At 31.4% G+C, this 16,388-nt stretch overlaps 2 protein-coding genes across 3 annotated transcripts; one reads left to right on the top strand and one right to left on the bottom strand.

Moving 5' to 3' along the window:
- Positions 1 to 318: 318 nt before the first annotated feature.
- On the top strand, positions 319 to 2,689 carry LOC133705473 (NADH dehydrogenase [ubiquinone] 1 alpha subcomplex subunit 8-B-like). Of its 2 annotated transcripts, none has more exons than XM_062130713.1 (3): positions 319 to 454; positions 556 to 759; positions 2,377 to 2,689. In XM_062130713.1, exons 2-3 carry the CDS (start codon positions 569 to 571, stop codon positions 2,507 to 2,509), a joined length of 324 nt encoding a protein of 107 aa, XP_061986697.1. In that variant the 5' UTR covers positions 319 to 454; positions 556 to 568; the 3' UTR covers positions 2,510 to 2,689. The 2 variants fall into 2 exon arrangements, with proteins under 2 accessions (XP_061986697.1, XP_061986698.1); XM_062130714.1 differs by having other exon boundaries at positions 355 to 471.
- Positions 2,690 to 3,395: 706 nt separating this feature from the next.
- On the bottom strand, positions 3,396 to 8,502 carry LOC133705472 (serine/arginine-rich SC35-like splicing factor SCL28). Its single transcript, XM_062130712.1, has 7 exons — positions 8,150 to 8,502; positions 7,407 to 7,484; positions 7,121 to 7,285; positions 6,924 to 6,988; positions 6,728 to 6,767; positions 4,692 to 4,913; positions 3,396 to 3,836 (listed from the first exon to the last, which is right to left on the bottom strand). The coding sequence occupies exons 1-6, from the start codon at positions 8,326 to 8,328 to the stop codon at positions 4,700 to 4,702; spliced, it is 741 nt and encodes a 246-aa protein (XP_061986696.1). The 5' UTR covers positions 8,329 to 8,502; the 3' UTR covers positions 3,396 to 3,836; positions 4,692 to 4,699.
- Positions 8,503 to 16,388: the final 7,886 nt, after the last annotated feature.

Below are 16,388 nucleotides of genomic sequence, written 5' to 3'. Positions count from 1 at the left end.
TTAAGTGAACCTAAATGAAATTTTTAAATCTGGATTAATCTTTTAAATTTATAATATATAAAATTTTAGATTGAACTCAGTTAAGAAACTCAATTCTTAATTAATTTAATATTTAAAAATAAATTTAAAAAAAATATTAATTTTAAAAATTTATTAAAATTAAAAAAATAAAGATAAATAAAAAAAAACACAAGATTACAAATAAAAAATGAACCCCACCAGGATGACATGACACGTTAAACTGCAACTCGGTTAAAACCCGGTCTCTATTTTTCCAAAACCTTTGTGGACATGAAGCTAAATTACATAAGTGCCCTCCATGGTTAATGTGTATTTCCCAAACTGGCCTTACCGGTCCTGTTAGCAATAATCTGTCAGTATTGCTCCTTCTCCTAGATGTTTTCTCATTTTCGCACCCTCTCCCTCTGTCCTCTCTCTCAGTAGCAACCAAGTGGTAAAAAGGAAACTGAAGTACAAGTTTCTTGTCAATTCCGTGATGTTCTGTTTGGTTCCTGAGAAAATGTGTGAGCTCATTGAAATTTGTTGCTTTTGTAGATTATTGTTGAAGATGGCGACGAGTGCGGTGGACGCGACTGGGAATCCGATCCCGACATCAGCGGTGCTAACGACTGCATCGAAGCATATAGCGACAAGATGCTTTTCAGAAAATGTGGAGTTTCTCAAGTGCAAGAAGAAGGATCCAAACCCGGAGAAATGCCTCGATAAAGGCCAGCAAGTCACGCGCTGTGTCCTTGGATTGTAAGTGCAAATCCTTGCAATTTTCTCTTATATTATTTTCCTCCTGATACTGTTGCTGATGGTTGTTAATTCGTTATTAATTGAGTTAATTAATGATGTTTGATTGTAATTTAACTACTGGTATTAAGGGGTTTGGGGATTTTGTTTGGAATATGAAGGTGGATGAAATACTGGGCTTTGCTTATTTTATTTTGGGTCTGTTTAGATGTTGAAATGTTGTGGAATTGAGCTAAAAAGCAAGGTTGGATTCTCTGATTTTCTGTGTTTTTTGCTTTCGAGTAGCAATGTCTACTCTTGTGAGCTGTTAATTAATGGGAATTGTGGAATTTGCGTCGTCTCTCTGTGTTTGAATTTGCGTCGTCTCTCTGTGTTTGATTTTATGTAACCTTGTGAAGATGATTGATTTTGCTAGATATGAAGTTCTTAGGGTTTCTGTTATTATTTAGGTGTCAGCCTAGAATGATTGGTTTGTGTACCATTTATTGTTTTTGAATTCTTTGTGGAGCTAAGATCGAATTATGTTGAATGTGTGTTTTTATCTTTGGCATTGCAAGTTTGGAAAAGGCAGCTGATTGATGCTTATTGTTAGCTTTTTGTGCTTTGAGTGGCTGCAACTAAATGCATGATATTGCTACTGCCCTACTTTGAGAAACAGAAAGGTTAGTGTCTGGCAAGAGCTTTGAAATTATAAATTACCTGTCCACCTTAAGAATGTAGATAGTAAAGAACCTGAACCTTATTGATGTTGATTAGGTTCCTGGGTCATAATCCAAGCAATTAGTCATAAGAGTATAAAGCTTCGATTAAAAAAAACAAAAAACAAGAGTATAAAGTCCATGCTTTAAACGGTCTTAAGCAGCAGATCTCTAATTGCCTTTAACACTCCTTTAATGAAATTGGGGACTGAGCGAGTCCAATTGAATTTTTTTTTCCATCCTTCAACTTCTAATTTGTGTCTGTTGTTTATAACTTGAATGTTAATTTCTCACACTTCGTTGTCTTAGCAATTTGAACGTCGAAGACTATTAAAGATTCAGACAGATTGATCATAATGTACAGAGATTCGACTATTAAAGATTCAGACAGATTGATCATAATGTAGAGAGAAACGAATTACAAGCATTGACACTTCCACAATTAAATTTATAGCATGCATGAACAAAATTAGGCTGGTTCTGCTTGTTGAATAAATTATCATACTTGAATGTCTCATCGACCATTATAATTGATCCATTTGTAGCCTGGTAGATAGTCTGAAGGTTATTTTCTTCCTGCGTGTGATACTGTGAACAAGTTGTGCCACAAACTTGATTTTAAGTTTTTATATTTTTTTGACAGTTTGCATGTCTTATTTATATCCCACTTGTGCCACAAACTTGATTTTAAGTTTTTATATTTTTTTGACAGTTTGCATGTCTTATTTATATCCCACGGGTAAGGTTGCGTGATTTATTATAGAGTAATATTTAATGAGCTGCATACAAAATATTTAAAAGGGACTCTATTGAATGAAGGCTGTTAGAACCTTCAATAACTTGTTGCATCAAACAACAACCCACGAGCACATGCTCGCTGTTCACAGTTCAGTACCAAATTTTGAGATGTTTGCCACTGCAGGTTGAAAGATCTTCACCAGAAGTGCACAAAAGAGATGGATGCTTACGTTGGTTGCATGTATTACTATACAAATGAATTTGATTTGTGTCGCAAAGAGCAACAGGCATTCGAGAAAGCTTGCCCTTTGGAATGATTGGCAAATGGAACTAGTAATCAAGCTCCCAATAATTTAGGTCACAAAACATTTTGTGATGAGCAAACATTTTCTGTTGCGTGCATTTTCTTTTTCTTTTTGTGAATTGTCTCCTTTTTGGTACGCTCTGATTCTACTTTCAAATTGCTTTCAAAAGAAAGTACAGTATGTTTCCTCGTCCTTGAGCATGTTTTCTGATTACTATATTTGCTTTTGAGGTGATTGAACGGTTTCCATTTTGGTTTCTGAGATCTGCAGTGTACATGAAAATACTGGTTTTTGATGAGCATTTTTTTTTAAAAAAAATGAGAGGTTTGGCGCGGTACAATAATGGAGACACCAAATGTGAATGAAGGAGATAGGATTTTGCAAATCTCTCCCGCAGCATATTGTTGCTAGCTTTGCTGGCCTCTTAAGTTAACGCAGGCTTTGGTGCATGATAGCCATTACAAAATATTCAGTAAATACAGAGTTTTTTAATCTAGACCACAAACTCCACTTGTGGGGAAGGGTACACCAAGCGTGCACAAAGGGCTACCACATAGTTGTCGACTTGATTCAAGGTCTGATACGGTAAAGGGGGTTATTAGGATGTAGGGTCAATTTGTTGATCTTATTTTTAATTTTTTTTTTGAAATGGTATTATTTAGAATATAAAATTATTAAAAAACTCCTGCTCGATCGGTTCAACAAAAAATATCAACCTCACCAAGTTAATCCACCGGCCAGACTTTCCAGTCTAGTCAGTATAACTGACATGTCTGGCCTCTATAGCCTTGTTCACAGGATCCACTATTTTATTTTTTATACCCCGAGGCTCCTTTTGTCCAAGTAATGAATAAGCCACTTGAGAAAATCCGAAGAGCTCGATAAATGGCAAGGATGATGCACTAAAAGCCAGCTGATAAAATAGAAGACTGAGCTCTGGAAATTACAAGCACCAATTTTATGGAATACTAGTGAAGGATGGAACTAAATTCACTCCGCATGAACAGGGGTAGCCGAAAAGGACCATCAGCCAAAGCCTTTGCTAAACCAAAAACAAGATGCATGCGTCATAGTAAGACACGCATTCTTCTTCTAGCTTTGCCAGTGCCCACAGTATCATTTCCAACAGGAACCTCATGATCAGCACAAAATATTGACGTGCAATAGAATGCGTACTATTCACAGAGATAACAAGTCCTTCAACCCAAAAGAAATCCACAGATCATAGCCAAATACACATCCTTCATCTAGCTTATAGTTACTCCCCACAGTATGATCTCCCATGGAATCTCGTCCAGCATAGAATGGCAACATACATAAGAACGGCCATTAGCGAGAACTGCACAGAAAAAACTATCATACTGTCAGTGCTCCAGTATTTCTAAGCAATACAAGCAGACTTAAGGCATCCTAGCAGACTTTACATCTAGGAATCTAAAAATAATCAAAGCAGAAACCATAATAAATCATTTAAGCACTTGATATTGACTTTATTGGAGCCATTCTCATCATAATAAAGACCTCTTTTGGTAAAAAGAAATCATTTTAATCAAAGGAGAAAGGAGAATTTGCAAACAGGCGCATGTTCCCTTCTCATCATAATAAAGACAACACAAAAACAAAAACAGTACAATGCTAGGCGACCGCTTCAAGTTTCCGGCTGTTTCCCCACCCCTCTTCCAATCCATTCATTTCTGAAAGCAGGGGATCCAGAGCCCCTTACCTCAGGCTTGGAATCTCCATCCTGAAGTTCTTAGAATCCAGTGGCATGGCAGAGCAATGTCTCTGTTATGTTCACTAAAGACACCCCAAAACATCACCAACAAAAAGGCTAATGTCCCAAATCAAAACTAAGAAAGGCTATTTGTCCTGAAAAAATTCTCTTTTATACCAAATGGCCCAAATCAAAGCAAATATACTGCGTTTCTACATTCTGAAAAGGAAAAACTGTCTCTATCACTGCATTACGCTTTGGACTTCAACACTCAGGTAGCTTATTAGATCAAGTGGTGTGCCTCAAGTCAGAGGCAAAACCCTTGATACTTGCAGAAAAGTACATTGGGGAAATCCTATTAGTAGGACCTGAGACATATAATCACCTCACACTGAGGGGAGTGATTCTCAGAACTGAAGAATAGATATCAAATGACTTCATTTGATCAAAAAAAGAAAAAAGGAAGCAGAAAGTACTTACCCATAGGATCACGAACGAGACCTCAATGGACTATTATTGTAGGCCCTTGGAGTCCTTGATCTGCCAGATGCATGGTCCCTCTCCCCGGGGCTTGGCCCATTCTCCCTTGGACTCAGTGACTGCTGGTCTGCCCGATAGTCTCTCCCATCTCGTGGGGAACGAGAGTGTGAAATGGATCTTGATCTCCGTCGGGAGCGATAATCATCCTTCACACCACGATCCCTGTCTCAATGAAAATAAAGATATATCAAAGGACTTCCCGGAAGATATTACTAAATCAATCGTGAACCTAGACATAAACACAGAAATCTGAAGCATGTCCACTCCAGCACACAATAGACCTGTCTGAATTTGTGGTCTCCATAAATAAAGCAATTCCCACATGCTCATCCATTTAAATAAAAGATGGGACTTGTTTCTAGAGAAATGAATTTTCTGCGTACAGCTTCGTTGAAAATCTAATTGATCAGAATATGACAGTTACCTGCACCTTTTCAGGGTTTCTGAACAAAATTATGATAGTTGCACCAAACAATTGACAGTTGGGCTCCCTATTGATCAGCATCCGATAACTTCATAGCTTTCTTTGCCCCAACATTCTAAAATCTCATTTATCATTTTCTTGGGCATTGCCATCATTTCTCTACCGGTAAAACTTTGAAAAGCTTTCCTTCTTTGAAGATGATTTCTTTCTTTGGCCAAATAAATGCTTTATATTCTTTCTTAACTGGATAGTATATGCAAAACAAGATGTCAAACTTAACAAATTTCCTTATTAAAAAGTTGCTCTAAAGTTTTATATGAAAAAAAAAATACCCTGTGATTCTAGACATCTTCCACACCAAGCTATATTCGAATTCAACTGTAGTAAACCTCACCAACCCAAAAGTCAAAGAATGGGATAGCCAAATGCAGTTTGTGGAGAATAGCTAGTGAAGGTAATTATGGACTAACTTATTGATAGGCTTTCATTGAAAGGTAAGTGTGTGTTGTCCATCACTTTATGAATTCTTTGTGGCATTAATCTTTTATTTACCATCTCCTTTTTCATTTTAACATCTGCAGAAACAAGGCCACAAGCAGATAACATTCAAATTTATTGAAGCACTTCCAATGTCAAGTGTAGGAAACAAAGATTCTCTCTGCATCAATGCTAAAATAACTATAAAATGGTAGGCCATTGAGGCAATATAATGGGGCATTAATAAAAGAAAAGAAAACATCTTGACCTTTTTTCTATGACCATAAACTGATCCTCTGTATTTCACTATCTTAACCACAAAGCAAACGAAAAGACAACCATTAGCAAAAGGTTTCCCTATAAGAAATTGAATGACAATAACCCAAGATGTGACTTCAACAGTAAATAGGATCTGAATATCGCTAAAAATTGTAGAATATTACAGCTCCAGAAAACGGAAATCATAGACTTTCATTGGAAAGTAGTTGTTCAAGATATCAAGAATAGAAAAGGATGGAGAAATAAGGAAAACAAATGAACAAGTGATGCATTGCTGTATCATTGACAGCAATAACCACGTTATTTGTTAGGTGAGTGGGAGTTCATCCCACATAAACTCACCAGTCACATGGGTTATGTGATGTTAAGCTCAGCTGAATACTGCTATTTTATAACAACATAATGTTATAAGCCCAGACTATTCACAGGAAACTTTAATGCTCCATTTACTTCATGGTAAATGGAAAGAAATACAGCAATCCTCTATGATTTCAGATCGCTATTCCATTTACTTCATGGTAATGTTATAAGGTTGCAACTCTAATATCTCCTAAAAGTAAATGAAAAGCATAGAAGTCACAAAAGAAATCAGCAGCTTAATCTCAAGAAAATACAGCTGATTGCAAATGCTTATGGTTCTAAGATACAGTTCACCATAATTCATATAAAAACAAATCTTAATTTATGTAAACAACCATTGCTAAGAGATAACAGATAAGGATAGGAAATCCATAACAAGAACTTGTAAGAGCATCACAAAGAATGCAAAACAGACTCTTGACAAGTAAAATCAAACCTTGAATCATGCCTAGCCGGTGAAGGTGAGCGTGAGTATGCTGCCAAAAAAAAATCAACAGGTCAATTATTCAAGGATAAATTCATTAATTTCAAAAACAGTTCATTTTCATGATAAGCTTTAGATAAAACAACAAAAATTCAAAGATCTTTCTAAGAAGATTCAGATAAATTAACAAGGGAAAGTATGAACTAACAACGATGGCGGTGTCTTGGGGACCTTGGTGATGTTCTCCCTCTGGAGCTGCCTCCATGTCGATCACTAGAAACAAAATTTAAAAAGAACCAATAAGCTAATGAAGTAAAAGTTGTGTTCTGTTGAACAGGAAAAAACACTGATACAATAAGAACTGAATACCGATGAAGCACTGGAGTCAAGAAAGTTTTGCCATACCTTACGTGAGTGGTCCTACGCATTTCTTGAGGTGTTTTTCTGTTCTCTTCAGCAAAAACAATTCTTATCTCACGTCCACCAATAGTTTTGTGGTCCATCCGTTGCTTTGCCTCAGCCGCATCTTCAGAATGGCGATACTTCACAAATCCAAACCCTCTTGGTTCCCTAAAAATTCAGATCAAATAAACACAAAAATCATAAAAAGTTAACCAATAAAACCAAAATAATAAATATTAAGATTAAGAAATAAAGCATTTTTATAATAGAAGCAAGCGAACAATCATACCCAGTGTAGTAATTCTTGGGCAGATAAATATCTTTCAAGGGACCAAATTTCTCAAATGACCTCCTAAGATCTTCAGGCCTGCAGAACAGAACATAACCATTAAGTTTTTCACTTCAATAGATAAATAAACAGGAATTAGACATTCAAAATCCAACAATTCGCTAATTAAATTAAATAACAGCATAAAACTCTCTCCCCTCTAAATTAACATTTAAAAGGGTAATGATACGAGTAAAATCGCCTAATTAAAAACCACCACAATAATTTTACAAGACTTAGTTAAATAAATATTCAAGATTCCATCATTAGTTAATAAGCTTAGATAATAGCAGAAAAAACTCTGCTCAATCCAGATTAACATTAATTAAATAGTGTTTTAACATTGAAAAGGGTAGTGATACGAGTAAAATAGCCTAATTAAAAACCGCAACAATAATTTTACAAGACTTAATTAAATAAATATTCAAGATTCCATCATTAGTTAATAAGCTTCAATAATAGCAGAAAAACTCTGCTCAAGCCAGATTAACATTAATTAAATAGTGTTAATTAACATTGAAAAGGGTAGTGATACGAGTAAAATAGCCTAGTTAAAAACCTCAACAATAATTTTACAAGACTTAATTAAATAAGTATTCAAGATTCCATCATTAGTTAATAAGCGCAAATAATAGCAGAAAAACTATGCTCAAGCCAAATTAACTAACAAAAATAAACTGATAGAGAAAGAGAAAGCGAAGGACCTGGCATCGAGAGGGAGATTGCGAATGAGCAAGCCGGAGGGAGCGGGAGAGCGACGGTCACGGTAAGAACGGCTGTCACGGAGGCGATCTTCGTCGTCGTGTCGCTTTCGGCCACGTGGAGGGGTTCGGCTACGGCGACGAGGACTGTAGCTTCTGCTCCGGCTTCTGTTCCTTGGCATTGTTGTTTAAATTGGTGAGATTATTATTACTGGAAGGAAGAGGAGGGATTTTTTTTATGTGTAGAAAGGCAAAACCCTAAAACTAACCCTGGAGAAGGGTTTGTGAGGGGTTTCGAAAGTCTCGGGGGGGTAAGGGAGGTGAGTAGTTAGTTAACGCTTATTTGTTTAATTTTTAACAAGTGGCAAGGCCGGGGATACTGGCGGTTGATAGATTCGATATTATTAAAAAAAAGTATTTTGATAGGAAAAAAAAAAAAGAAACCTCTTTTCTTTTTATTGATATCATGATATAAGTCCCAAGTCGGCATTTTTTTATTCATTTTCTTTTTAAATTGAATTTTTTTTTCAATTATATAAATTGAATTGATTTAGGAACTAAGTTTGTACATTTTTTAGTTGTTTTTTATATAATTATCTCAATCTCACAAATTAAATCTTAAGTCCGACAAGCTTGCTTGAGTTTTTTTTGTTTTTTTTATTTTTTTATTTTATATTGGGTTGAATGAAAATTGAATTTCAAATTTTTTTTTATAAAATTATTCAATTTTCATGATCCATATTGCATGTTTGGTGGTTTAAACACGTGACTGGAATACAACATGGATCAATCTGGTATATCATCGTTTAAATATTTTGAAAACATATTATTTAGTATTTAAAAGTATATCGTTTAATATACTTTGAAATTTTTTATTCATTATTAATTTTTTTATTAGAAAACATATTTTTATATTTTTATATGTTTAAAAAAATTGAAGGCAATCCATTGCATAGCACATGACAAGTATATTAAAACGAAAGCTAAATGATGTGGTGAATTCATTATAGCAATAGACTCAGTTTACTATGAATTACTATAGTAAATTTACCTTTGTGTCTCTTGGTGGAAAAGTTTGAATGTTATGAGATGAGGGTATTTTGGTTTTTTCTCGTTAACTCATTGGTCATTAAAAGATTGAACATTGGTATTATTGTTTTTACAGATTATTTTGTATAGTAAAAATACACTTTTGTCCCCAGGATCAACAAATTTTAAACTCGCTGACCAACAGTGTTTTTGACTTTGCACAAACTTGAAAATCATTAAAATACATCTTTGCTCGTGTATAAGACAAAATAGCTTATTTGCATGCAAGGGTGTTTTGGTACTTTCACATTAGTTTTTTTTGTTATTTGCAAGGTCATGAGGGGGCTTTTTAGTAATTTAATATTATTTTTTAATATTAAATTCTTAAAAGCTGCTCGTACATGGAAAACACGCACCAGCGCGTTGGTGTTCGCACTATTGCGACGGTGCTCGAGATGCCACTGTTTGCCCAAAAATGGCCTTCCGCCAAGTCACTGGAAGCGCCGTCATACGATCTTCCTCTTGGTGTAGAGTGTGTCGGTGGTGGTCCAGCGGTTTATCGCCGGTGATTGTTTCTTTTTTCTTCTGCCTATTTTTTTTTTCTTTTCTGGTTAAAGTTCATGTTTGTCCCTTTTATTTTTAGTTTTTCAATTTCAATTCTTATGTTTTTTATTGCTTATTTTCGTCCTTGACCTATTTAGAAAAGTTTTTTTTATATTTTCAATTCAATCCTTAAATTACAATTGGTCATATATTGGTTTCATCAATCTTTTGATTGTTACCTTTGGATCTTTTGTTAAAGTTTTATTAATGTTCAATTTCATCCTTAAACCAAAGTTTATGTTGGTATTTTTTCAATTTAGCCTTCATTCTTTTGATTTATTTTTTAAAATTTTTTTCTTTTCAATTTAACCCTGCGACTTAATTTTTAAATGCCCTCAAATTTATTTTTTATTTTGGTTTTCACTCTTATTTTTTTAATTAATTTTTTTTATATGGTTGATTTTTTTCTATTGAATCTTTCGATATTTGATTTATTTGGGATTGAGCTTCACGGTTTTTCCATTTGTAATGCTTCCAATTTAATTACATGAGTCACAAGTTTTAAGTGTTAATACAGTTAGAAATTCTTTTTTTTCTCATTATATTTTGCAATTTTATCATTCGATGTTAATTTTAAAAAAATTGTTTTGTGATTACTTTCATACTTTTTTCAATCAGTTTGTCTTTGTCTCATTACTTAAAACATGAGTTTTGCTAAAAAAAAATGGATAAAGATTTTTAAACAAAAGCTATTTTGTTTTGTGTTTAATTTTTGCTTATTTTTTATTTTACTTTATACAAGTAGGTTTTGTTTTGTACAAAAAATAGTTATTTTGAAATAATATTTCTTTTATGTTAGGTCATGCATATTTTTTTATCTTTTTATTTTATTCACTCTATTTCATATGTTTTTGTTTTTATTATCTTTTATTGATTGTAATGAATAAATTTAGTAAACACAAACATGTAAATATTTTATTTTGCAAAATCAAGTATTTTGATCTACATACATCTCTCTCTTTTTTTCAGTTTCTTTTTTAGTTATTATTAATAAATTTTTTTATTTATTTACAAAGATGATTATTAAATGCTTGGATAAACTTTTTGATTTACACTTACAATTTATATCATGTAAGAAAAACATATCAAAATAGTATGTATACTCAAGTTTTTTTTTTTAGAAAGAAAAATTACGGTCCGCTACGGAGTGCATATCAAATCAAATTTTTAGTTGCCTTCTTATTAATTTTTTTGTTCACTATTATTTTTTAGATCATTTTATGTAATTGATTTTTTTGCTGATTTCATGTTTTGACATTTGATTTGTTAGAGATTCGGCTTCATACGATCTTGCCGCTTTGCATTTGTTTTTTTTAATATTGTTTTTTTTAATTCAAGGTGTTTAGCTAATTCATTTAGAATTTGTTTTGTGTTTTATACAAATGAAGTTGATTTTTAAAAATAAAAAATATTTATTTTTAAATAATATTGCTGATATGTTTGGCCTTACATAATTTTTTTTTATGAGTTTATTTGTTAGTTTCATTTGTGTTTATCTTTTAAGTCATGAATTTTTAGGATGTGGATTTATCGTTTTTTTTATTTTAATAAACAAGTTCAGTAAACACAATCAGATGAATATTTTATTTTGTATGGTTAAACATCTTGATTTACATCTCTTAATTTTATCAATTTCTTTGGTTATTGTTAACAATTTTTTCCCATTTATGTACATAAAAAAAATAAAAATAGTTGACATAAAAATATGTTTGGTTAAAAAGACAAAAATATAAAATAAACATGTGATAATTCTTCATTTTTTATGTTTGAAGACCATAATCATATATTATTTTAATATAAAAAACTAAGAGTCATCACTGTGGAGTAAGATTTATTGCACTATGAATCACTATGGTATAATGATGTTTTTTATCTCCACGGTACAAGACAATGAAGCACAAAGTAAATCATCTTTTCATGAGGTTCATTGGCCTCATCAAATTGATTGGGGTTAAAACAGTCATCTCATTTTTTTAGCATGGTGAGAAGATTAAATCATCGTTGAAAAAAAAAAAAATTGCAAATCCCTAGTTTAAAATTAGCAAATTGGTATTGGAAATCCTATAATTAATTAAATACATTTTAATTGAATAGAATACTAACAAAAGAAAAATCCAGAAAATCCCTATAAAATTTAAAGGAATATGGATAATATTGATGGACAATGCAAGTCCCGTATTAACTGTGTAAATTAAAATGGAAATAATGAATAAAATATGATAAAATTATTATCTTCAAAGAAAATAAGTCCTAGAAATGTATATTTAGTCCCGAACTAAATGAGAATAAGATTTGTGCATGAAAAATCCTTCCTCCCTTTTTAAGCACATGGCCAATAACTATCTAAGAATAGAAGCTTAATTTTTCTCTTCTCTTCTCTTCAAATTTTATGTGTTTTTTCTTGATGTTTGAGGTTTAGGTTTGTTTGGGGTATTTTGATAGATTTAAGAGAGAAAACACAAACTTAACCAAGAATTAAGGGAAGTTTAAGAGAGGGAAAGTTAGGGTTTGAGAGAGAAATAAAGAATTTTGAAGAAAACACAAATCTACTATTATTTCTTTCTTGATTAGAGTTTTGGGCATTTTATCCTAACTTTTTCATATTAAGGTTCTTGAACAAAATTGGAGGGAATGTGTTTAGTTGTGGAATTATTATTTTAATAGAAGTAAATGTAAATAGAATAAAAGTTCATTAAAAATTGAAGAAAAATCAAAAACTGGCTACATGTCTACAAGCCCTAGGGCCAGCCATGAGAGGCATTTAGAGGAAAGGATGAATTGAATTAAATTGTAAGAAATTATATGTTATTTTGATGTTATGTGTGATATATATGATGTAGGATAAGTATTTGGTTTGAAAATGTAAGTTGTGCTATAATGTTATGCAAGGAACATGAGCTTGTATTTTTGGAAATGGTGGGAAAAGCATTAAGAAATTTCATAATCAATAATTAAATTGTTGTGTAATGTTTTCAACATGGAAAGGAAGAGGCATCGAAAATAAATTGTTAATACTTTGCTAAAATTTATCAAATGTGTTAAATTGATTAATAATTTGATGGTGAAATTTATTGAATTATGTTTTATCAAGTCTGTTAGGTTGGATGTAAGGTTGTGTAAAATATGTATTTATTTGTCAATGTTTAAAAAACAATGGATGAGAATGAAATGGTGACTTGATATATGTTAGTAGGAAGAATATGTTGGAAGGTGTTAGAATGAGGATGAAAATCGTGGCATTAAAATATAAAAGGAACAAATAGGAAAATAAAAGGTTTAAAGAGTGTAATTAATAAGAAAATAAATAAAATAGAGCATAAAGGCTAGACATTAATGATTGGCTTTGCGATTGGAAAATTTAACAAACATATATTAATATTGAAAGGATATTATAATTTTATGTAAACATTATATGGAATTGTACATATGTGTGTTGTTATTTGCTATATTATATTTGTATGTGCTAATGAAGTTAGTTTTGAATATATATATATATATATATATAAGCGAAAATGAGTCAATATATTAGATGATTAAGTGGCTTGAATATATTATATGGTAATAAAATTAGTGAAATACAAACAAGAAATAGATTAGGCCCTGTTTTTTTTTTCTTCAAATTAATATTTTTTGTGTTTTCAAATCATTTTGATGTACTGATGTCAAAAATAATTTTAAAAAAAATATTATTTTGATACTTTTACGAGTGAAAAGCACTTTGAAAAGCAACCACAACCACACTCTCAAACACCTCCAAATAAAAAAACATGGAGGTCGAGATATTATGTAATGTGATGGAACATTGCATTGTGTATGTGTTAAGAGAGCGTGAAAGAGGAATGTTAAACATCTTGAATATGTAAATATGTATTAAATTAAAGAGGAATTATAAGTTAAATGTATGACGAGTATGTATGTGAAATTAAGGATGTTGTGGATTATAAAAATGGGAAAAATTACTCTATATAGAGGTGAAAATGTTATTTTTTAATAAAAAAAATTATGTTAAATAGGATGGTGCATTGTATTGTTACGATATTCATATATGGATGATAAATAATTGGTTGATTTATAGAGGGTATATGAGCTGTTGTAATAGCCATAAATATACGTGTGTAAGGGCTGTTTTGACAGCCTAAAAGTGTAAGAATGTGTGTTGTTGTAATCGTAAATGTATATGTGTAAGGGTTGTTTTGACAACTCATAAGTATACAAACATGAGCTACTGTGATAGTCATAAATGCGTGGGATTAGAGATTGTTTTAATAGCCTAAAAAGGTTTAAACATGGGTTGATATGAAAAATATAAATGCATAAAATTGTTGACCATCATGACAATTATGAATGTATGTTACGATTGAAAAAAATATGAGTATGTTAAGGTTATCAAGCCAAAAGTGTGAATTTGTGTTGAAGTATGAACGATTAAAATTGTGTTTCATTTTATTGTTAAAGAATGACTTGTTTATGTGTATGATTTAATAACTGATGTTAAACTTATATAAAAGTAAACTGTATTAAGAAAATAACTAAACGATAATAGTAAAAATGGAAATGACTCGTAATTATATTATGTGTGAGTATTAACAAAATTTTATTGATATGAATATATATTTATGAGATGAAGTTGATGAAATATTGATGATGGCCTTCCCTTTTGAATTAGGAGAGACACTGGGAGTTGAACCTTAAATGGAGGGAGCTCATTTAACCGAAGAAGCAAATAGGTACCTGGCACCTTGACCTTTTAAATTTAATAAATTCCTATTAATATTCTCATACTTGTTGTATTAGTTGTCAAGTGTGCACGAAATAAATGGAATTTTATTATATGATTGAAATGAAAAGATGCATGTAATGGTTGATATGAAAATAAATGGATTAAATATTGAAAAAGAAATGAATGTTCTACATGTGAAAATGTGATGATTATGTTACCTAATCAGTTGTGTAAACGAGACTAATGTTATGGATTGTTATTTAGTTGGTAGCATGAATGGTGACTAAGGTGATTGATTCATTTAAATGAGATTATGTTAAAATCAGTTGTAACAATAGTGATGTATTTTAATAAATATAAAAAAAGATAAACATTGATGTTGATATGTGAAATTCAAAATATTGTTATTAAGTTAATTTAATTATATTAAAGGATTAATGTCAAATTTATGATAAACATGAAGATATCTTCTCTATTTGAGGAATATATACATATATTATGATTAATTAATGTCTCTTATAATATTATATTCATGTAGGTCCATCACATAAATTAGGACAATGTTGATCTAGTGGTTATTATTATATAGTTTTGTTAAGTATATAATTCTATATAAATTGTGTAGTCTATAATTGTTTTAATAACTTCATTTTAATATGTATTAAATCATGTGATTTGACTTTCAGTATTACATACATTAAACTCTTTAGTCATATATATATCTAGTGTATATATTTTAAGTTGATGAAAAATGAAAATAATATGAAATAATTACAAGATGTAATGTGAAAGGATCTAATAGATGAATAAATGAATTGGTGATATGCCCGAGGCTACCTTGTGGCGATTTATTTATGATGTGATTTTATACATGAAATAATAAGATAAAATTTTAGTTTGAGTTTTGTATAAGAGAGATTCTGCCAAAATTTTATTAAATTAGATAAAATTTCATAAATAGCTTGCTTTAAAAGGATATGGAATGTGTATTGGATGTCGCTTATGAAAGAAAAATTGTTTGAATGAAATTTGATGATATTTGATGATATTTGTGGATGCAATTTAGTATTGTAATTTGTTGAAACATCCACACCAACAAAAAAAAATATATATACATTAATGTGTTTTCCACCTCGCACAAAGTACAATTAAAATGTTGAAAGATAAATAATTGAAATATGATAATGAATGACTTGTAATATATATGGCCTAAATAGTGCGCCTTCGAGCCCTATCTATTTTTCCTTTAAGTGCTCATTTGAGCTCTCATCTCCTATATAGTATGATTTTGAGCCCTATCTTATCGTCCCTTCAATACATCTCTGGCCAAATTCTTTCATCATGTAGGTCGCATTTATCCACCTAGGGCAGGTCGCTCATTACAATAAATTCACTTGGAAAAATCTTTGTATTTTTCACCACTTCAATATTTTTTTTCCATTTTTAACCACTTTGAAAAATCTTTGTATGTTTTACCCTGGGTAGGTCGTCCATTACAATAAGACCACTTTGAAAAATCATTCGTATTTTTCACCACTTTGAAAAATCTGTACATTTTTCATTTGGGGAAGTCGCTTATTATAATGAGAACACTTTAAAAAATTATTCGCATTTTTCATCACTTTGATTTTTTTTTTTTGCATTTTTCACTTGGCTAGGTTGTTTATTACAATAAAAGCAATTTGAAAAATCATTTATATTTTTCACCACCCAAAAAAATCTTTGCATTTTCCACTTGGGTGGATCGTTTCTTACAATAAGATCACTTTGAAAAATCATTTGCATTTTTAACTACATTGAAAAGTTTTTGCATTTTTCATCACCTAAAAAATTTTTACATTTTTCATCACCTGAAAAATCTTTGCATTTTCCCACCCGAGCAGGTCGCCC

Source organism: Populus nigra, chromosome 10 (assembly GCF_951802175.1).
Source record: "Populus nigra chromosome 10, ddPopNigr1.1, whole genome shotgun sequence".
Taxonomy (NCBI): Eukaryota; Viridiplantae; Streptophyta; class Magnoliopsida; order Malpighiales; family Salicaceae; genus Populus; species Populus nigra.
Note: the sequence above shows the minus strand (reverse complement) of the source record. Positions and strands in the feature narration are given on the sequence as shown.